Below are 23,229 nucleotides of genomic sequence, written 5' to 3'. Positions count from 1 at the left end.
AAAAAATTCAAAAATGGCAAAAAAAATCCCGAAAACTTTAAAGATTTTGGGCCGAAAACTCCGCCCAATTGATCATTAAACCTTGAATTACAGCCTGCCCAGTAGCTTCATCACTCTAAACACTCAAGAAACTACTAAACGTGACCAGGTAGCTGTATTGAAACTTGATGCCCGCTGGGTTTTACCTGTTTATCCGTTTTGAGAGCTCAAATTCATAGGAAAGAGTGTTGAAACATCTTACAAAAAAGAAACAGAGCAACATTACAATTCAGTTCTTGGATTGAAAAAACCACGATGTCCCCAATAATAGTCGCTATCGCTTCGCGGCTCTTAATGAAAAGAATGACATCAAGCCTGCTAAATTTACCTGAAAATTGTTTACCCTAACTTGTTAAGTTAGTTTGGGTGTTTCCCATTATAGCCCTCAGCTCAATGGTTAGATTATTTATAGCCCCACTCCCCCATTATGTTAAATATACCATAATTTCGGGGGGGGGGGGCTATAATGGGAAAGACCCGATAATTTTGCCTTCCACTTAATTTTACCTTGAATTTACCTTAACACACCTTAACACACAAAATTTAAGCGAGCACCACCTTAAATTTCACCTCAACTCACTTTAATTTTGCCTTAAATATACCTTAAATGTTCCCTCAACCATTAAAGTAAATATAACATTTACCCTATCACCTAAGGTGTTCTTTGAGGTTAAAAATTAAGATATTTTTATGGTAAAATTTAAGATTTAAGTACCGGTTAACTTTCAAGGTAATTTTAAGGTAAATTTCAGGTATGTTAAGTTAAAACAAAGTACCTAAACGTTTCAGGTATGTTCAGGTATGTTTCAGGTAAATCTGCATTAGTTTTATAAGTGTGTATGACGGTAATTGTTGCATCAGAAACACACTGAATACGACGATTTTAATGTGCTTCTGAATCAATTTCTTGCTGTGACACATTTTTTTTACAATTAACTGTTATTTCCGAACTAAAATCTAAAATTCTGACGAAACTATTTAAGAGCTGGTCGTTTTTTTTGCATTATAAATGTTAATTTTTGTAATAGTTTTTGGAAGCTGTAATTTTTGACACAGCATGCCGTCAGATAACCAAACATAAACAAAAATCATAAGATTTTGTTGAAGCATTTTAATTGACTGATATTTGAATATTGAATCCGTATTACTGAATCGTAATTGGTCATTCAGAAGAAGAACTGAAACGATGTGAAGCTAATTAAATGACAGTGAAACGCTATTTACTAAATATTGTACGAGTAAATAGTTTATCAAACGATGACTCGAGAGTCTTGGCCCAGCATAGCCCTGAAAGGATAGTCAAGGTCTGTTAGGTTTCGCTCACTTGACTTTCGGTCTGGACCTCATGTCTGCTGCCGAAATCCGTTTGTCACATACCTCTTTTTTTTAAGGACTTCACCATAGGTATAAGTTGATCCGAACAAATTACTGTGAGGAAAAGAAATACCCGGTCAGAGAAATTTTGTCAAATTTATGTAAGATCAGCGGTAACTAGCGTTGACAAGTCGGATAATTCACCGCAATTTTCTTGCATAATTTTGCGTTGATTGCTTTAAATTTAGCGCAGATCTTATATAATAAGCGTTGAATTTAGCGTAGATCTTATATAATAAGCGTTGAATTTAGCGTAGATCTTATATAATAAGCGTTGAATTTAGCGAAGATCTTACATAATTTGCGTTGAATTTAGCGTAGATCTTACATAATTTGCGTTGAATTTAGCGTAGATCTTACAGATTTTGCGTTGAAGTTAGGGTAGATCTTACATATTTTGCGTTGAATTTAGCCTTGGTCTTATATATTTTGCGTTGAATTTGGCGTTGACTTTACAAAAAACACGGAGACGTAGAAATCTGGGTATTAGACTCGAACCACTGACCTCCTGCTTACTTGTAGCCTCTTCTACCACTCTGCCACAGAACCTTAGTTTTTTTAGGAACCGCACTCTTTACAAATCGGACTGTTACATCAGGTTTCTCATATTTTTGGTGTTTCTAAGCGCTGACATTACATACTTTTGCATTGAATTTAGCGTTGACCATACATAATTTTACTTTGAATTCAGCTCAGATCTTAATCGATTTTTGTTCAATTTTCGCTCTATTTTTCTGTCTTTTCAACTCTTTTAAGTTTCTCTTGCACACAACCGGTTTCTGATTTTTTAAGAAAATCGCAAAAAAGTTGCCCCTCTCATGTACTCCCCATGTAAACCGCCCAGCGCACATCTACCAGTTTCCCCCCACCCCCATCCCCACACAGTAGCCCCCATGTAACCCAACCACAGTAACCCCCAGTACCCCATCATCCCCCCACGTACCCCCTCCTCATCAACCGTACCCCCAAGTACACCCCCCCCCCTCATATACCCCACAAAATGCCCCCCGCCACGTACCCCCAAAATATGTAAGATATACGCTAAATTCAACAAAAAATATGTAACTTCTATGCCAACTTCAACGCAAAATAGGTAAGATCTACGCTAAATTCAAAGCAGAGTGTGTAAGATCTAGGGTAAATTCAACGCAAAATATGTAAGGTCTACGCTAAAGTCAACGCAAAACATGTAAGATCTACGCTAAATTCAACGCAAAATAAGTAAGATTGGCGTTGAATGCGTTGAATTTATGTAAGATCAACGCTAAATTCAACGCAAATATATAAGATCTACGCTAAAATCAACGCAGAATATGTAACATCTCCGCTAAATTCAACGCAGAATATTTAACATCTACGCTAAATTCAACGCAGAATATTTAACATCTACGCTAAATTCAACGCAAAGTATATAAGATCTACGCTAAATTCAACGCAGAATATTTAACATCTACGCTAATTTCAACGCAAAATATGTAAGATCTACGCTAAATTCAACGCAAAATTTGTAGGATTGGCGTTGAATGCGTTGAATTTATGTAAGATATACGCTAAATTCAACGCGAAATTTGTAGGATTGGCGTTGAATGCGTTGAATTTATGTAAGATATACGCTAAATTCAACGCGAAATTTGTAAGATCTACGCTAAATTCAACGCAAAATATGTAAGGTCTACGCTAAATGCAACGCAAAACATGTAAGATCTACGCTGAATTCAACGCAAAATAAGTAAGATTGGCGTTGAATGCGTTGAATTTATGTAAGATATACGCTAATTTCAACGCAAAATATGTAAGATCTACGCTAAATTCAACGCAAAATTTGTAGGATTGGCGTTGAATGCGTTGAATTTATGTAAGATATACGCTAAATTCAACGCGAAATTTGTAAGATCTACGCTAAATTCAACGCAAAATATGTAAGGTCTACGCTAAATGCAACGCAAAACATGTAAGATCTACGCTGAATTCAACGCAAAATAAGTAAGATTGGCGTTGAATGCGTTGAATTTATGTAAGATCAGCGCTAAACTCAACGCAAATATATAAGATCTACGCTAAATTCAGCTAAAATCAACGCAGAATATGTAACATCTCCGCTAAATTCAACGCAGAATATGTAACATCTACGCCAAATTCAACGCAGAATATTTAACATCTACGCTAAATTCAACGCAAAGTATATGAGATCTACGCTAAATTAAAGGCAGAATATCTAACATCTACGCTAATTTCAACGCAAAATATGTAAGATCTAAGCTAAAGTCAAAGCAAAATTTGTAGGATTGGCGTTGAATGCGTTGAATTTATGTAAGATATACGCTAAATTCAACGCAAAAAATGTAAGATCTATGCTAAATTCAACGCAAAATATGTAAGGTCTACGCTAAATGCAACGCAAAACATGTAAGATCTACTCTAAATTCAACGCAAAATAAGTAAGATTGGCGTTGAATGCGTTGAATTTATGTAAGATCAACGCTAAATTCAACGCAAATGTATAAGATCTATGCTAAATTCAACACAGAAAATTTAACATCTCCGCTAATTTCAACGCAGAATATTTAACATCTACGCTAAATTCAACGCAAAGTATATAAGATCCACGCTAAATTCAACGCGGAATATTTAACATCTACGCTAGTTTCAACGCAAAATATGTAAGATCTACGCTAAAGTCAACGCAAAATTTGTAGGATTGGCGTTGAATGCGTTGAATTTATGTAAGATATACGCTAAATTCAACGCGAAATATGTAAGATCTACGCTAAATTCAACGCAAAATATGTAAGATCTACGCTAAATTCATTGCAGAATATTTAACATCTACGCTAAATTCAACGCAGAATATGTAACATCTACGCTAAATTCAACGCAAAATATGTAAAATCTAAGCTAAATTCAACGCAGAATATGTAACATCTACGCTAAATTCAACGCAAAGTATATAAGATCTACGCTAAAATAAACGAAGGATATTTAACATCTACGCTAATTTCAACGCAAAATATGTAAGATCTACGCTAAAGTCAAAGCAAAATTTGTAGGATTGGCTTTGAATGCGTTGAATTTATGTAAGATATACGCTAAATTCAACGCGAAATATGTAAGATCTGCGCTAAATTCAACGCAAAATATGTAAGGTCTACGCTAAATGCAACCCAAAATATGTAAGATCTACGCTAAATTCAACGCAAAATAAGTAAGATTGGCGTTGAATGCGTTGAATTTATGTAAGATCAACGCTAAATTCAACGCAAATATATAAGATCTACGCTAAATTCAACGCTGAATATGTAACATCTCCGCTAAATTCAACGCAGAATATGTAACATCTACGCTAAATTCAACGCAGAATATGTAACATCTACGCTAAATTCAACGCAAAGTATATAAGATCTATGCTAAATTCAACGCAGAATATTTAACATCTACGCTAATTTCAACGCAAAATATGTAAGATCTACGCTAAAGTCAACGCAAAATTTGTAGGATTGGCGTTGAATGCGTTGAATTTATGTAAGATATATGCTAAATTCAACGCGAAATATGTAAGATCTACGCTAAATTCAACGCAAAATATGTAAGATCTACGCTAAATTCAACGCAGAATATGTAACATCTACGCTAAATTCAACGCAGAATATGTAACATCTACGCTAAATTCAACGCAAAATATATAAAATCTAAGCTAAATTCAACGCAGATTATGTAACATCTACGCTAAGTTCAACGCAAAATATGTAAGATCTACGCTAAATTCAATGCAAAATATGTAAGATTGGCGTTGAATGCGTTGAATTTAAGTAAGATCTACGCTCAAGCGTTGATCTTATATAAATTCTACGCATTCAACGCCAATCTTACATAATTTTGAGTTTTTTTGGCGTTGACACCTCGGCCCGGCAGTTATTTTACGCCTATTATATTAACCCTAGACTTGGTAATTTCCACTACCTAATACAGTTCAATTTCTTTGGCTCTCTAGACCATCGGCTATCTGACATGAATCTAACCTGGCCTTCGAGGTTATCCTGATTAGACCTACACACTGTTTGGAGCTCTGTTCTGACTTTGTCAGCCGTCACTGCTTCTCCGTTGATATCCAACCAGAGCTGCTGAAGTTGAATGCGTTGAATTTATGTAAGATATACGCTAAATTCAACGCAAAAAATGTAAGATCTATGCTAAATTCAACGCAAAATATGTAAAGTCTACGCTAAATGCAACGCAAAACATGTAAGATCTACTCTAAATTCAACGCAAAATAAGTAAGATTGGCGTTGAATGCGTTGAATTTATGTAAGATCAACGCTAAATTCAACGCAAATGTATAAGATCTATGCTAAATTCAACACAGAAAATTTAACATCTCCGCTAATTTCAACGCAGAATATTTAACATCTACGCTAAATTCAACGCAAAGTATATAAGATCCACGCTAAATTCGACGCAGAATATTTAACATCTACGCTAGTTTCAACGCAAAATATGTAAGATCTACGCTAGAGTCAACGCAAAATTTGTAGGATTGGCGTTGAATGCGTTGAATTTATGTAAGATATACGCTAAATTCAACGCGAAATATGTAAGATCTACGCTAAATTCAACGCAAAATATGTAAGATCTACGCTAAATTCATTGCAGAATATTTAACATCTACGCTAAATTCAACGCAGAATATGTAACATCTACGCTAAATTCAACGCAAAATATATAAAATCTAAGCTAAATTCAACGCAGAATATGTAACATCTACGCTAAATTCAACGCAAAGTATATAAGATCTACGCTAAAATAAACGAAGGATATTTAACATCTACGCTAATTTCAACGCAAAATATGTAAGATCTACGCTAAAGTCAAAGCAAAATTTGTAGGATTGGCGTTGAATGCGTTGAATTTATGTAAGATATACGCTAAATTCAACGCGAAATATGTAAGATCTGCGCTAAATTCAACGCAAAATATGTAAGGTCTACGCTAAATGCAACCCAAAATATGTAAGATCTACGCTAAATTCAACGCAAAATAAGTAAGATTGGCGTTGAATGCGTTGAATTTATGTAAGATCAACGCTAAATTCAACGCAAATATATAAGATCTACGCTAAATTCAACGCTGAATATGTAACATCTCCGCTAAATTCAACGCAGAATATGTAACATCTACGCTAAATTCAACGCAGAATATGTAACATCTACGCTAAATTCAACGCAAAGTATATAAGATCTATGCTAAATTCAACGCAGAATATTTAACATCTACGCTAATTTCAACGCAAAATATGTAAGATCTACGCTAAAGTCAACGCAAAATTTGTAGGATTGGCGTTGAATGCGTTGAATTGATGTAAGATATACGCTAAATTCAACGCGAAATATGTAAGATCTACGCTAAATTCAACGCAAAATATGTAAGATCTACGCTAAATTCAACGCAGAATATGTAACATCTACGCTAAATTCAACGCAGAATATGTAACATCTACGCTAAATTCAACGCAAAATAAATAAAATCTAAGCTAAATTCAACGCAGATTATGTAACATCTACGCTAAGTTGAACGCAAAATATGTAAGATCTACGCTAAATTCAATGCAAAATATGTAAGATTGGCGTTGAATGCGTTGAATTTAAGTAAGATCTACGCTCAAGCGTTGATCTTATATAAATTCTACGCATTCAACGCCAATCTTACATAATTTTGAGTTTTTTTGGCGTTGACACCTCGGCCCGGCAGTTATTTTACGCCTATTATATTAACCCTAGACTTGGTAATTTCCACTACCTAATACAGTTCAATTTCTTTGGCTCTCTAGACCATCGGCTATCTGACATGAATCTAACCTGGCCTTCGAGGTTATCCTGATTAGACCTACACACTGTTTGAAGCTCTGTTCTGACTTTGTCAGCCGTCACTGCTTCTCCGTTGATATCCAACCAGAGCTGCTGAAGTTCAGAGACCAGTTGTTCATTTGACACATACTGACATGTGTACATAACAGCTAGCGAGGGGTACAAGTCTATTGTTGAACTGTCCTCAAGTTTTTCACCATGATAGTGTCTATCGGCTACCACTGAATCAAAAGCGGAAACCATCAATTTTTTTGCTCAATTTTTGCTTGGAATACGCAAAAAATTAGCAGACTTACCGGAGAGTTAACCAAATGGACTTAACAACAGTGATTTAAAAAATTCTCAGTTCAGAGAACTCTGGCTTTTAAAACCTCTAGTAAAGGGTTTGCATCGTTTTCATTTTTTTATCGAGTGAAGTTTTTTAAGCAATATCAATTTCGGGCCAAGTTTCAGCGGATTTTCTTCTAAAGTTTCCTAAAAAGGTTAAAACCGATGCTTCAAAATTGCCTATAAGTTTAATTTCGACTCAGATTTCGATTCTATGCTTGCCAGTCGCGCACCTTACAATTCTTTTCTTCTTTTAAAACAAAATGACGACACCTCAGTGATTCTGGAATTTTTATCATGTACGATCTGATAAGATGCTGATCAAAAATTTTTATCGTGGAAGATCTTATCTGGTCTTACACGATAAAAATTCTGCCCTACGTGAAGTTTAATCGTGTAAGATCTGATAAGATACTTATCAGATCTTATTAGATAATAATTCAATCTTTCTAAATTGTTATTTTATAAGATCCGATAAGTATCTTATCAGATTTTATAAGATAATAATTCAATTTTGCTGAAATGTTATTTTACAAAAACTGATAACTATCTTATCAGATCTTACACGATAAAAAAGTCACTAAACTTTTATCGTTTAAAATCTGATAAGACATGTTTTAATGATTTCAAAATAACCGTATAACGTAGTCAAGTTCCTATGAAAGTAAAAAATAATCGGTCAACTAACCAATTTTGAAACAAAAAATGTTTGTCGATTCTATTTTGACTGCAGTATTATTCTGAATCTCAACTAGGTACTATCGCTAGACTTAGCAGTCAAAGATGGTTCTGGTCTTTGAAGAAAACTTTACAGCCTAGTTTGATAATTACTGCCTCAGAAAAAGACCCGAACATTCGAATACCTTTTTTCACAATAACCAATTCTGTGCATAATAGAAGTCTCAAAAGACAATATAAGATAATTTTCTCTTTGTTGCTTTGAAACTTAAGTGTTGCACGCTTTAGTATTTTGGCTGCTGCTTGAAAGCAACCCTGAATTGCCTTCAATATGAAGAATATGTCATAGTTAAAGAATTTTTTTATCGTATAAGATCTGATAAGAATCTTATCAAAAAGATGAGTCATAGCTTTCCGATTGTTTATCTTGCAAGATCTTATAAGATTCTTATAAGATCTTACACGATAAACATTTTTTGTCAGGCAGAATTTTTATCGTGTAAGATTTTATAAGGCAGAATTTGTATCTTGTAAGATCTAACAAATGTGAACTTTTATTGTGTAAGCTTTTATCAGACCTGATGACAATTTTTTTTTATCGTGTAAGACCTGATAAATTGTCTTACAATGTCTTAGTCAGGCGACGAATAATCTTTTAAGTTCTTATAAGACAATCTTACACGATAAAATTTCTCAAATGTCTGGGGCAGTCATTGACTTATGCAAATAAACTTTATTCAGTTGAAAAATAAGGTTGATTAAATTTTTTTGTGATTAAATTATATAAGGAAAGTGTTGATTTGGTACTGTGTACGATAAGTGCCAAAAAGTGCTGAAATTTTGTCAGCATTGTGTTTAGAAACTATGAAATTAAGTGAGCTAAAAAAGTGTGAGTTGAGTATTGATAAAATGGCAGACAATTACTGAACAGTGTCCAACTTTATAATGCATATGTAAAAATTGAACTGAAAGTGTAAAAATTAAGTAAGAAATTTGCTAAAATTGTGGAAATCATGCTGAATTATGGAAAAGTTCTGAAAGAGTAAGGACAGCTGTTAAGTTTGAGGGACAAGTGATGAAAATATGGGGAAAGTTTAACAAAAATTGAGGAGTTAAAAGTTAAGTAAAAGAAGTACTCAGGTTGTCGAAACTATTCACGAAAGGAGTTGAAAAGATGCCAGATAAGCGTCATAATTGTGGAAACTTTTTATAATTATCGTCAAAATTGTTTCTCGAATTGTACCTGAAGCGCTGAATTAAGGAAAAATGAAGGAAATGCACTAACAGCCGGCGAAAAGAACAAAATTCATCCACAAGATCTTACTCAATTATCTTATAAATGCACTTCTAAGAATTGCTTAAGTTTGAGACCACATACTGGGAAAAAACCAGCATTTGGCTGATCATCAAACCCAGCGGGATCTCACTACAGAAAACGTAGAGCATTTTTGACCAGATAAAAGCTAAATATTTACCAAGAAACTCATTATTGATGTAGATTTATATGAAATGAAAAGGAAAAATGTTTTGAAGCTTGTTATCAAGTTTGTTATCTAACGCAGCTTATGATCAATTTGATCAGGTCATAGCTCGTGACGATTAGAGGTCATCAATAAGATTACTGAAATAAAAGTGGATTGACCTTATAACAAACCGGTAAATAAATTTGGGTTTCATAAAAAAAAATTAAAACAATGTTGGCCACGAGAGTCTATGCAACCTTTTACTAAAAATTGTGAACAAAATGTGTTTATCTACAATTCACATATTAACTCAGATAAATATAAGTCTCATGAAAATTTTTTACACGCTGGTTACGATTTTCCGCAATAATTTTGGTTAAAAGGTTTCAATAAATTAAATTATCAGCATGGAGGATTGATTTCTGGATGAAACTGCCTAAAATCGAGCTAAGCGATATAAAAGTACTAAAGTGTCATAATTGTTGATTATTGATTGGTTCGGTCTTCCTATGAACAAAGTTTAAAGGAAAAATTTGCTCAACCGGAGTTGAAGTCTGATCATAGCTGGTTGTCATTTTATAGGTGTGACTAAAAACTTGGAAAAAACGAAAGAGGAAATCAACAAAAATAGTAAAAGGAGTAAAAAAAGATTGATTATTTTTTTTGAAGGCTATTTCTTCAAAGCTGCATGCAGGTTTGGACAGTTTTTTGGCTTTTGATTGAAAAATTTTGTCAAGTTCAAGATGTTAATTTCTCTTTTCAGTGCTTTTAACAATTTCTTATAAGCCGTCATATCAATTGCCTTTAAGCAGTCAAATCTTCCATAGTTGCATTTGTGACTTAAACATGGGGTTGCCATTGGCCTATTTAACTAAGAGTATTCAAAAATTTCACATTCCGTTCAGTTTCACGCAATTGTTTTTTTAATGTCTCATTCTCCAAATGCGTGCTCTAATTAGCTTACGAATGAAGAATTATCGAAGCAATTTTAAAATTCCAGTAAACTCTTAAGCTTTCAACCGATTCAATACCATTTTTTTCTAACGATTTCAGTGATTTCAGCGTTTTGTAGTTCTATTTTGTAATTTCATTTACGCTCAATTTTAACAGGGTTCATGATCTTTCTGCGGACAACTAATTGACAGTTTCTGTGAGCTTTTGCGTTTTACGTCTTCTCTCTTGTTGTAGGTAGAGTATCTGTTCTCAGTATTGACAAGTGTCACCAACAATTTTTTTTGAAAAAATTTAAATTTTTTTGACTTCCATCAGTAGCCGATATTTGATTTCGGGATCTTTTCCCTTCTTGCCCCCAGCTTAGTGGGTGCATATCATTTGTACCCCCAGACGCACGTGCCACATTTTTACATGATGAATTACTATGTAATGGCACGAGCTCATTACGATGCAGAGGTATACCCCATAATTTCCGCCTTAGTAAAATTGGCTCGGAAATTAATTACATACATTAACGAAATTAGATGACATCCTTTGTATCTTACTTTTCGCAAAAGGGGTTCCGCCAATTTTGCGAAATAAAACAACATTCGGTGCGAAAAGTAAGTAACAAAATTTGTAGCACATTTCCGCTCAATTTAGGTATCTATTATTCGCGCACATTTTGAGCATGCAAGATTTATTAGAAGCTTTCAAAGATTTAAAGTGCTTAAATACATGCAACCACAAAAACAGATTTTTTCCGAAAAATCCCTCGCACATCAAAGGCTTTGTATATTAATGTGGGACTTGCCGATTTTAATGAGTAGTAATAAATAGTACTAATAAGTAGTATTAAGTAGTAATAAAGTACTATAAGAAGTAATGAAGTAGTAATAAAGTACTACTAGTAGTAATAAGTTAGGCTTAATTAAATAAGTATTATTTAAGTTAGGCTTAATTGCAGATTATATGCGAAATCGAGCTACATTGCCTGCGAAAAATCGATACATAAATTGAGCGGATGCGTGGTACAACTCGCGCAAAAATAGGTTATTAAGTTTGTACTTGTATTTCGCGGCTAAAATGAAGACACTTTTGCGAACACTGGATACGATATTCCTATATATTTTGCCGGTTTCTGCTTAAGTAGCTTTTTTCCGCAATACTGTATCACTTTCAATGTATTAACATAGTAAAAATGAACACAAGATACACACATCGGGCATATCTGCCTGTCGAGTATCTTATAATCTTTTGCTTTTTAAATATTTGACGGCAGTCATTGACCTATACACAGAAACATTATTCAGTTGAATAAAAGGTTGACAAAATTTTCCTGTGCTTAAATTATATAAGGAAAGTGTTGAGTTGGTACTGAATACGATAGGTGCCAAAAAGTGCTGAAATTCTGACAGCATTGTGTTTAGGAAATATGAAATTACGTAAGCTAAAAAGTATAGGTTAAATATTGTTAAAATGGCAGGCCGTTGTTGAACAGTGCAGTGTCCAACATCATAATGAATATGTAAAAATTGTACTGAAAGTGTAAAAAAATGTAAGAAATTTGCTAAAAATGTGGAAATCATGCTGAATTATGGATAGAAAAATATGGAAAAGTGCTGAAAGTGTAAAGACAACTGTTAAATTTGCAGGACAAGTGATGAAAATATGGGGAAAGTTTAAAAAAAATTGGACAATCCAACAAGAGCTGGGGTGTTAAAAGTTAAGTAAAAGAAGTACTGAGGTTGTCGAAACGATTCACGAAAGGAGTTGAAACGATGCAAGATAAGCGTCATAATTGTGGAAACTTTTTAAAATTTTTGCCAAAATTGTTCACAAATTGTGCCTGAAGCGTTGACTTCAAGAAAAAAAGAAAGAAATGCACTAACAGCCGGCGAAAAGAAAAAAGTCATCCACAAGATTTTACACAATTATCTGATAAATGCGCTTCTAAGTGCTGAGACTATGTAAGAAATGCTGTAGAGATTCTGCACATGAATTGCTAATAAAAAAAGTTTTCTCTTTGAAAATTTTCTTTCTTTGCAGCGGTTGTCAACGCATTTTTTGAAAATTGTTGAGAAAAAACATTGGAAAAAACGCAGGTAAACGCAGCTAGTACCGAAAATCACATCGTCCTAACCAGAAGTTATCTGTAATCAGACTCATTTCAGACAGTTGTAAAGATTTTGATCAGACCAATGATGATGTGACAATAACTCGTTCAAAATTTAACAATAAAATGTGGATGCGTTCAAACTGTTTATTATAAGAATTTAACTTAATCAAAAGTTGGCATGATAGGACATTAAACTGATTAAATTCAGTCATGTCAGAATTTAGTCAAGCCTAGAAGTGTTTTTTACTGTGTATTATTAACGCATCGCCCTCTCCGTTGCCAATTTAATCATAATTTTCTTTGAATGAAAATCTCGATCTTGAAGAATTGTGGTTTTCCAAGACCACTTTTTAGGCATGGATCTTTATATAGCATCTCGACAGCTTAGTGTCCGTATAACGTAAAGACCTTTAACTAGCGCAATTTTTAGGTCTGCCATAAATTGAGATACCAATTTGTGTTGGGAGGGTTGCTAAAAACGGAGAAAACAAGAATTGCTTTAGTTTGAGACCAAATATTGGGAAAAAATCCAGCATTTGAGTGTTCATCAAAACCAGCGGGATCTCACTACAGAAAGCGCAGAGCATTTTTGACCACATAAAGCTAAATATTTACCAAGTAAATCATTATTGTTGTAGATTTATATGCAATGAAAAAGAAAAATGTTATGAAGTTTGTTATCATAGGTTTGTTATCTAAAGCAGCTGATGATCAATTTGATCTGGTCAGCTCGTGACAATTAGAGGTCAGCAATAAGATTACTGAAAAAAAGTGAATCGACCTCATAACAAACCGGTAAATAAATTTGGGTTTCATAAAAAAAATTAAAGCAATGTTGGCCAAGAGAGTCTATGCAACGTTTTAACAAAAATTGTGAACAAATAACATTTATCTACAATTCACATATTAACTCCAGATATATATTATTCTCAAGAAAATTTCTCACACGCTAGTTACGATTTTCTGCAAAATTTTCGGTAAAATAACGTAAAGAACCTTAATTAGCGCAATTTTTAGATATGCCACAATGTGAGATACAAATTTGTCGTGGGAGGGTTGCTAAAAATGGAGAAAACAAGAATTGCTTAAGTTTGAGACCACATACTAGGAAAAAATCCAGCATTTGAGTGCTCATCAAAACCAGCGGGATCTCACTACAGAAAGCGTAGAAGATTTTTGACCAGATAAAAGCTAAATATTTACCAAGTAAATCATTTTTGCTGAAGATTTATATGAAATGAAAAGTAAAAATGTTTTGAAGTTTGTTGTCAAGTTTGTTATCTAAAACAGCTTATGATCAATTTGATCAGGTCAGCTCGTGACTTTTAGAGGTCATCAATAAGATTACTGAAATAGAAGTGGATCGACCTCATAAAAAACCGGTAAATAAGTTTGGGTTTCATAAAAAAAATTAAAGCAATGCTGGCCACGAGAGCCTATGCAACGTTTTAACAAAAATTGTGAACAAATAACATTTATCTACAATTCACCTATTAACTCAGATAGACATAATTGTCATGAAAATTTTTTAGACGCTGGTTAACATTTTCTGCAATAATTTTGGTAAAAAATGTTGCAATAAATAAAACTCTCATCATGGAAGATTGATTTCTGGATGAAACTGCCCAAAATCAAGCAAATTGATACAAAGAACTAAAGTGTCATAATTGTTGATTATTGATTGGTTGGGTCTTCCTATGAACAAGGTTTAAAGGAAAAATTTGTTCAACCGGAGTTAAAGGCTGATGATAGCTGTTTGTCATTTTATAGGTGCGACTAAAAACTTGGAAAAAACGAAAGAGGAAATCAACAAAAATAGTAAAAGGAGTAAAAAAAGATTGAAAATTTTTTTTGAAGGCTATTTCTTCAAAGCTGCATGTAGGTTTGGACAGTTTTTTGGTTTTTGATTGAAAAATTTTGTCAAGTGCAACATGTTAATTTCTGTTTTCAGTGCTTTTAACAATTTCTTATAAGCCGTCATATCAATTGCTTTTAAGCAGTCATATCTTCCATAGTTGCATTTGTGACTTAAACATGGGGTTGCCATTGGGTTATATAACTAAGAGTATTCAAAAATTTCACAATCCGTTCAGTTTTGCGCAATTGATTTTTTAATGTCTCAATCTCCAAATGCATGCTCTAATTAGCTTACGAATGAAGAATTATCAAAGCAGTTTTAAAATTCCAGTAAACTCTTAAGCTTTCAACCGATTCAAAACAATTTTTTTCTAACGTTTTCAGTGATTTCAGCGTTTTGTAGTTCTATATTGTAATTTCATTTACGCTCAATTTTGACAGTGTTCATGATCTCTCTGCGGACAAATAATTGACAATTTCTGTGAGCTTTTTCGTTTTACGTGTTCTCTCTTGTAGGTAGTGTATCTGTTCTCAGTTTTGACAATTGTCACCGACAATTTTTTAAAACAAATTTAAATTATTTTTTGACTTCCATCAGTAGCCGATATTTGATTTCGGGATCTTTTCCGTTTGTGCCCCCAGCTTAATGGGTGCATATTATTTGCAGCCCCAGACGCACGTGCCATATTTTTACATGATGAATTACTATTTAATGGCACGAGCTCTTTACGATGCAGAGGTATACCCCAAAATTCCCGCCTTAGTAAAATTGCCTAGGAAATAAGTTACATACAATTAACGAAATTAGATGACATCCTTTGTATCTTACTTATCGCAAAAGGGGTTCCGCCAATTTTGCGAAATAAAAGAACATTCGGTGCGAAAAGTAAGTAACAACTCTTGTAGCACATTTCCGCTCAATTTAGGTATCTATTATTCGCGCACATTTTGAGCATGCAATAAGCACTTTAATAAAGAATTAATAGAAGCTTTGAAAGCTTTAAAGGCTTAAATACATGCAACCACAAAAACAGATTTTTTTCCCGAAAAATTCCTCGCACATCAAAGGCTTTGTATATTAATGTGGGACTGGCCGATTCTAATAAGTAGTAATAAATAGTACTAATAAGTAGTATTAACTAGTAATAAAGTACTATAAGAAGTAATGAAGTAGTAATAAAGTACTACTAGTAGTAATAAATTAGGCTTAATTAAATAAGTATTAATTAAGTTAGGCTTAATTGCAGATTATATGCGAAATCGAGCTACATTGCCTGCGAAAAATCGATACATAAATTGAGCGGATGCGTGGTACAACTCGCGCGAAAAATAGGTTATTAAGTTTGTACTTGTATTTCGCGGCTAAAATTAAGACACTTTTGCGAACACGGGATACGATATTCCCTTAAATTTTGCCGGTTTCTGCTTAAGTAGCTATTTTCCGCAATATTTTATCACTTTCAATGTATTAACATAGTAAAAAGGAACACGAGAGACACACATCGGGCATATCTGCCCGTGACGGTTTGGGTATACCTCTGCATCGTAATGCTCTGTAACTGGGGGAGCATAGTGTACTAGGGGGCACAAACAGAAAAGATTCGATAATGAAATAAAAGACCATTTATTTTCAAAAAGGGCATTTATTTTATGCTTTATCGGATTCTATCTCTAGCATCCTAATGAAATAAAATGGAACCTAATCAATGATTGCAGATTGTAGCTATTGATTCTTAAATTTTGAAGCATTTTGGTTTCAAAGAGTTTTTTAGCGTATTTTTGGTTGTTGGCTGCTTTTGTCGCTACTTTAGAAAGAGCTTCATCAACCCAGTAATTTTTTAAAAAAATGCATTCCAACCCATATCCTTTTTATTTATCAATGATCATGGAATCGCTGATCTTAAGGGATTCTGAACGAGGACTCGACCTGGAAAGTCTTTTTTTGTTATGGCGGCTATATAGACTATGTAGTTTCTACCCACGCGCTTGGCAAAGGTATGTTTCGGAATTGCTATTCTTTCACAATACCCCCCCCCCCCCCCCCCCAGGATCTGCTATCATATAACGTACAACCACCCATTTCCGTAATTACACCATATTTAGCAGCAACATCTTGGGATAGGGAAATTCGATTGATTAGTTGTCCCAACCTGAGCTTACTGCCGCCTTGCAGAACAGGTAGAGCAGCTCGGACCAGATAACAGGTAAATATTTAACACGTAATGCTTTATCGATGTACATTCATATGAACGTTTACCTGAAATTTTGTATAAGTTATAAAATAAAATATTAATTCTTTGCTGGTTATCTAAAATTTCCTTTGAACAATTTTATCAGATCAACTTTGAACATCATGTGTGAAACAGAGGTCATTATTAAGCGCACAGAATAAAAAGTAATTACAAAAGCAAAGCTGTAATAGCTGGTAATTAGAGTACCGGATCAATAAACATTATCGATACATTTGTTATAGCTAGGAGAGTATAGGCAACAATACAACATGCATTATGCAGAAGCCCACACCATCTGTAACGCAAATATCTAATTGAGAACTTACACAAGAATTAGGAGTTGCCTATACATCGCTGAAAAAATAGGAAAAGTAGCAAATTTTTTCATTTTAACATCTAATTTACCAATTTTCTAGACGGCGTGTAACCTCTTGTACGAGTTTCCATCACGCAAAAAGCAGTCACACGATTGATCAAAAGTGATTCCTAGAGAACACAAAATCAAACATGATTTGCAAAATTCTCAGCACGTGCGTGCGAAATACCTTACCTAGCATTGGAGCAATATTTTACGTAGCGTTTGGCCTCTTATTGTTTCAATCAACGCTTGACGCAGTGCATTTTTTTGTTCATTTTCAGCTTAAAATGAGCTTAAACTTTATCTTGATTTCATTATAAACTCCATTAGTGGAAAATAGTTTGTTGTACCTCACAGAAAAGGAATCCTTTCATTTATTATTCTTGAATCACGTCCGTTGGTGTGCTCATATGTTTCTCAAACTTATTACTTTTTTAGCATAGACCACCGTACTACACGAGCATCATTTGCTGAAAGTTTTATAGCTGAAAGTTTATTGCTTCACCGTTCTGTTTGGCATATCGTAAATTGAGTAGATTGAATTTGTTACTTTTTGCTTTGTTGTCCTTTGTGATTAATTCGCCAAACCGCCTCTGGCTAAATTTGATTTTAAAACAGAAGCATTTAGCTTTTGAAAAGGCCAAATTTGATTTTTACAAAGATTGCTGCATTTTTGGTAGTTCTATAAGAGCACCTCTTATCCAATTTAGACTTATGAAAGAGTAAAGAACGCTAAATTTGTAGACAGGTTTAGATTTCCATCGAGAAAATTTGAAATATCCGATTATCAAATATACGTCGGTAGAACTGATACAAAAGGTGTATCTGGTTTAAATTTATGAAAGACCAAGTAACGCTAGGTTTGTAGACATGTACAGATTTCCAACAAAAATGTTTGCTTGAATTATCCCATTATCGATTGGACCTCAGTTGAAACTTTCACAAATTCAAACAAGAGTGACTATTATCGATGATGAAAATGTGAAACTTTCAACCAATCTTTACTCCAACTTTTATAATAGGAAGTTTTCAAATTATTCAGAAGCACGTAATCAACTACTTCAGTGTGTTTTTTGATGTTTCAAATTCAACGTTTCTTGGGATTTAATTGAGTGATCCGCATCAATAATCAAAACCGTTTTTTTTTCCGATTCCACATCTAGATCACCTGCTTTTTAGACGGAGTGGAGTAGACTCTCACACCGGTTACCATAATGCAAGGGGCAGTCATAAGATTAGTGAAACAGAATTTTTCAATATCATACAGGATCAGTTGTGATTTTTATAGTTCTTAGTATTAACAAATTGAGAAAATGAAATTCAAGGAGACACTACGTGGGACTTATAAAAAACTGCAAAACATCCTATCTAGCCTTGAAAGACTATTTGACATATCGTTTGGCCTGCAGTGTTGTTTCATTCGGCGCTTTACTCAGTGCAATATTCTCCTACAGTAATCAGCAGATATATAGTCAACGTTCACTTGGCTTGAATATATATTCGCAGCAGTGGAAAATATATTGGTTTATAGGATTGGTTATGACAAATTAAACTCAGATCTTGAGTTTTGTCAACAAACCTGGTTACTGTCGTATTACACATTGAACAATTGAAAGCCCCAACTTGCAATAAAACAATTTGCAGATTTTTTTTTATTAAATCGAATGATTTTTACGGTGTATAAAAAACCTGTGAAGCTGAACGACGCAGAAACTGAGTAACCATTTCAGGAGATGCATATCATGCGCTAGGGATAATGACGAATTTTGTTTTTTTTTGTAAGTTTTGGGGAAAATCTAGCAACATTGAACGTACGGTCGATATTCAATTAAGATAACACTCCTGCCTTTGTTGAATCCAACCCCATAGGTCTAATCAAACAGCACACGTAATCTTTTCACAATAATATCTTCTGCCTTTAGAGAATATACGTATATATATATATATATATATATATATATATATATATATATACATATATATATATATATATATATATATATATATATATATATTCACATATATATATATATATATATATATATATATTACAAAGTTAAAGGGAAACAACAGTTATTTTCGATTACTCATATACGCGCTAAATTACTTCATATACACTGCCAGTAGCAAAAGAATAGCCTTCAAGTTTAAGAAAAATTTGGCGGTGATTACGTTACTCATTTCATTGTGTCAAAAGCGGAAGTTGAGCTCTTTGTTATCCAAAAGTAAGTTTACTCTTCTATTAAACAAAGCTGTTCGTTGTTGTATTAAAAAGACATGATGGGTAAATAAGCATCTGAAAGGTGTATAATTATATTGTAACTACGTGGGGCTATTAGTCTTACTAGTATCCTTCATTGAGTGTACAACTTGCGCAGAGACAACACCAGGATTGTGTCCGATCACAACTTGTTACAAGTAGTGACTACAAATATAATTTTTCTGTCAGCTTTTGTGGGTACGCAATATAGTCTCCCCGATGCTATCAAAATTCAATCTTTTGATCAAATATAAACTTTTCATTATAAACTCCATTAGTGGAAAATAGTTTGTTGTACCTCACAGAAAAGGAATCCTTTCATTTATTATTCTTGAATCACGTCCGTTGGTGTGCTCATATGTTTCTCAAACTTATTACTTTTTTAGCATAGACCACCGTACTACACGAGCATCATTTGCTGAAAGTTTTTATAGCTGAAAGTTTATTGCTTCACCGTTCTGTTTGGCATATCGTAAATTGAGTAGATTGAATTTGTTACTTTTTGCTTTGTTGTCCTTTGTGATTAATTCGCCAAACCGCCTCTGGCTAAATTTGATTTTAAAACAGAAGCATTTAGCTTTTGAAAAGGCCAAATTTGATTTTTACAAAGATTGCTGCATTTTTGGTAGTTCTATAAGAGCACCTCTTATCCAATTTAGACTTATGAAAGAGTAAAGAACGCTAAATTTGTAGACAGGTTTAGATTTCCATCGAGAAAATTTGAAATATCCGATTATCAAATATACGTCGGTAGAACTGATACAAAAGGTGTATCTGGTTTAAATTTATGAAAGACCAAGTAACGCTAGGTTTGTAGACATGTACAGATTTCTAACAAAAATGTTTGCTTGAATTATCCCATTATCGATTGGACCTCAGTTGAAACTTTCACAACTTCAAACAAGAGTGACTATTATCGATGATGAAAATGTGAAACTTTCAACCAATCTTTACTCCAACTTTTATAATAGGAAGTTTTCAAATTATTCAGAAGCACGTAATCAACTACTTCAGTGTGTTTTTTGATGTTTCAAATTCAACGTTTCTTGGGATTTAATTGAGTGATCCGCATCAATAATCAAAACCGTTTTTTTTTCCGATTCCACATCTAGATCACCTGCTTTTTAGACGGAGTGGAGTAGACTCTCACACCGGTTACCATAATGCAAGGGGCAGTAATAAGATTAGTGAAACAGAATTTTTCAATATCATACAGGATCAGTTGTGATTTTTATAGTTCTTAGTATTAACAAATTGAGAAAATGAAATTCAAGGAGACACTACGTGGGACTTATAAAAAACTGCAAAACATCCTATCTAGCCTTGAAAGACTATTTGACATATCGTTTGGCCTGCAGTGTTGTTTCATTCGGCGCTTTACTCAGTGCAATATTCTCCTACAGTAATCAGCAGATATATAGTCAACGTTCACTTGGCTTGAATATATATTCGCAGCAGTGGAAAATATATTGGTTTATAGGATTGGTTATGACAAATTAAACTCAGATCTTGAGTTTTGTCAACAAACCTGGTTGCTGTCGTATTACACATTGAACAATTGAAAGCCCCAACTTGCAATAAAACAATTTGCAGATTTTTTTTATTAAATCGAATGATTTTACGGTGTATAAAAAACCTGTGAAGCTGAACGACGCAGAAACTGAGTAACCATTTCAGGAGATGCATATCATGCGCTAGGGATAATGACGAATTTTGTTTTTTTTTTGTAAGTTTTGGGGAAAATCTAGCAACATTGAACGTACGGTCGATATTCAATTAAGATAACACTCCTGCCTTTGTTCAATCCAACCCCATAGGTCTAATCAAACAGCACACGTAATCTTTTCACAATAATATCTTCTGCCTTTAGAGAATATACGTATATATATATATATATATATATATATATATATATATATATTCACATATATATATATATATATATATATATATATATATTACAAAGTTAAAGGGAAACAACAGTTATTTTCGATTACTCATATACGCGCTAAATTACTTCATATACACTGCCAGTAGCAAAAGAATAGCCTTCAAGTTTAAGAAAAATTTGGCGGTGATTACGTTACTCATTTCATTGTGTCAAAAGCGGAAGTTGAGCTCTTTGTTATCCAAAAGTAAGTTTACTCTTCTATTAAACAAAGCTGTTCGTTGTTGTATTAAAAAGACATGATGGGTAAATAAGCATCTGAAAGGTGTATAATTATATTGTAACTACGTGGGGCTATTAGTCTTACTAGTATCCTTCATTGAGTGTACAACTTGCGCAGAGACAACACCAGGATTGTGTCCGATCACAACTTGTTACAAGTAGTGACTACAAATATAATTTTTCTGTCAGCTTTTGTGGGTACGCAATATAGTCTCCCCGATGCTATCAAAATTCAATCTTTTGATCAAAACAAAGTTGGTGATTATGCTATCGGCGAAATAGATGGTAAGTAAAAACGGCAAGGTGGAATAGGATTATTACGAGCACAATGACTTACATTTGAGCTCAAGTTCAGAGTGTTATAACAGTCTTGTGGTACCACAGTCGTCTCTACTAGAGCAGTATTGTTAATTCGATTTAAATAGAAAACTCTACTTTCAATTATCTCTTCATGAAGTTTGAGAAAGAAAAAGCCAGTGATAACAAGTCCCAGAAACCAGTGTGTAAAACTGCAAGGGGATTTTGCAATGCATAATTAGGTTTAACCGCCCGGTAAGAAAAGATAGTTTACCGTTTTTCATTGTTTTAAAATCAAAGGCAACAGTGGAGACAGAAAACTAAAGTGAAAGAGAAATAGGGGAAGCCGGAATGGATTTTTGAAATTGACTGGGAAATACCAGCGACTGAATAGAAAGATTCAAAATGAAAGCGTAAGCCGCCTGTCATATGTCCTCTTTCCATTTAATAAAAACCATCACCTATTATCCCATGTTTAAGTATCGAATGATAACTCCCTTTGTTTACCTAGCTATTATATACTACTTAGAACTTTTCCGAATGCACTTCTTGCATGATTTTTCTTAAGGGTAACATCATATTCCTTAAGGAAAACAATTTTTTGTTCAGTTTGAGTGGAAACTGTTTAACAAGCATGTATAAATCAAACTTTACGTGCTTCCACAGCCAAACTTTGCATTTAAAATTGTCGCACAATGTTTGTTGCAAAATATAATGGATTACCTGATGTGAACTGTACAACAAATTAACAATTGAATTTGTGTTACAGTTCACATTACATACAGTTAAATTTGTTAATATAATTCTGTCAGCTTAAAAAAACCTCATTCTTGTAGCTCTGATAAATGAAACGGACGCTTTTCAGTGGTTAATTCAAAATTAGCCAAACCCAGAAATAGTGAATAATGTATCTCTAATTTCTCTGATGAATGGCAAAAAGAGCACCGACACGGTCAAATGGCTAATGTACAGAAAATGGTACTAAATTCCAAATGAGCCAGATATAAATATAAATCTAAAATTGCGTATTGAAAAGAACTCGATGCATGATTCGAAAAACGTCCCAACGTTGTAATCCATTTTTAGGAGCAAAAGTACAGCATCACATTTTGTGAGAAAAAAATAGTGATAATTGTGGGTCAAGCCAATTTCAGTAGATAATTTGTTTAAACTACATATTTTACTCTCGTCAACTTGGGCCAATCATTCCTTTTTCATTCGCATTCGATAAAGAACGGCATTTTTTCACAAAATACTCTTTTGAG

The 23,229-nt window shown here is 33.7% G+C and overlaps 1 protein-coding gene across 1 annotated transcript in view; it reads right to left on the bottom strand.

Moving 5' to 3' along the window:
* The window catches only part of LOC142353259 (uncharacterized), a 38,984-nt gene extending 22,102 nt beyond the window's left edge, over positions 1-16,882 (bottom strand). Inside the window, exons 1-2 of the mRNA XM_075405491.1 lie at positions 16,799-16,882; positions 7,263-7,492 (exon numbers count right to left, since the gene is read on the bottom strand). Of these exons, the coding sequence (XP_075261606.1) occupies positions 7,263-7,415 (153 nt within the window). The 5' untranslated portion in view covers positions 7,416-7,492; positions 16,799-16,882. The remainder of the gene's footprint in view (positions 1-7,262; positions 7,493-16,798) is intronic.
* Between the last annotated feature and the right edge of the window lie 6,347 nt (positions 16,883-23,229).

This window comes from Convolutriloba macropyga, chromosome 14 (genome assembly GCF_964194025.1).
Source record: "Convolutriloba macropyga chromosome 14, txConMacr16.3, whole genome shotgun sequence".
In the NCBI taxonomy this organism is placed as follows: domain Eukaryota; kingdom Metazoa; phylum Xenacoelomorpha; order Acoela; family Convolutidae; genus Convolutriloba; species Convolutriloba macropyga.
Note: the sequence above shows the minus strand (reverse complement) of the source record. Positions and strands in the feature narration are given on the sequence as shown.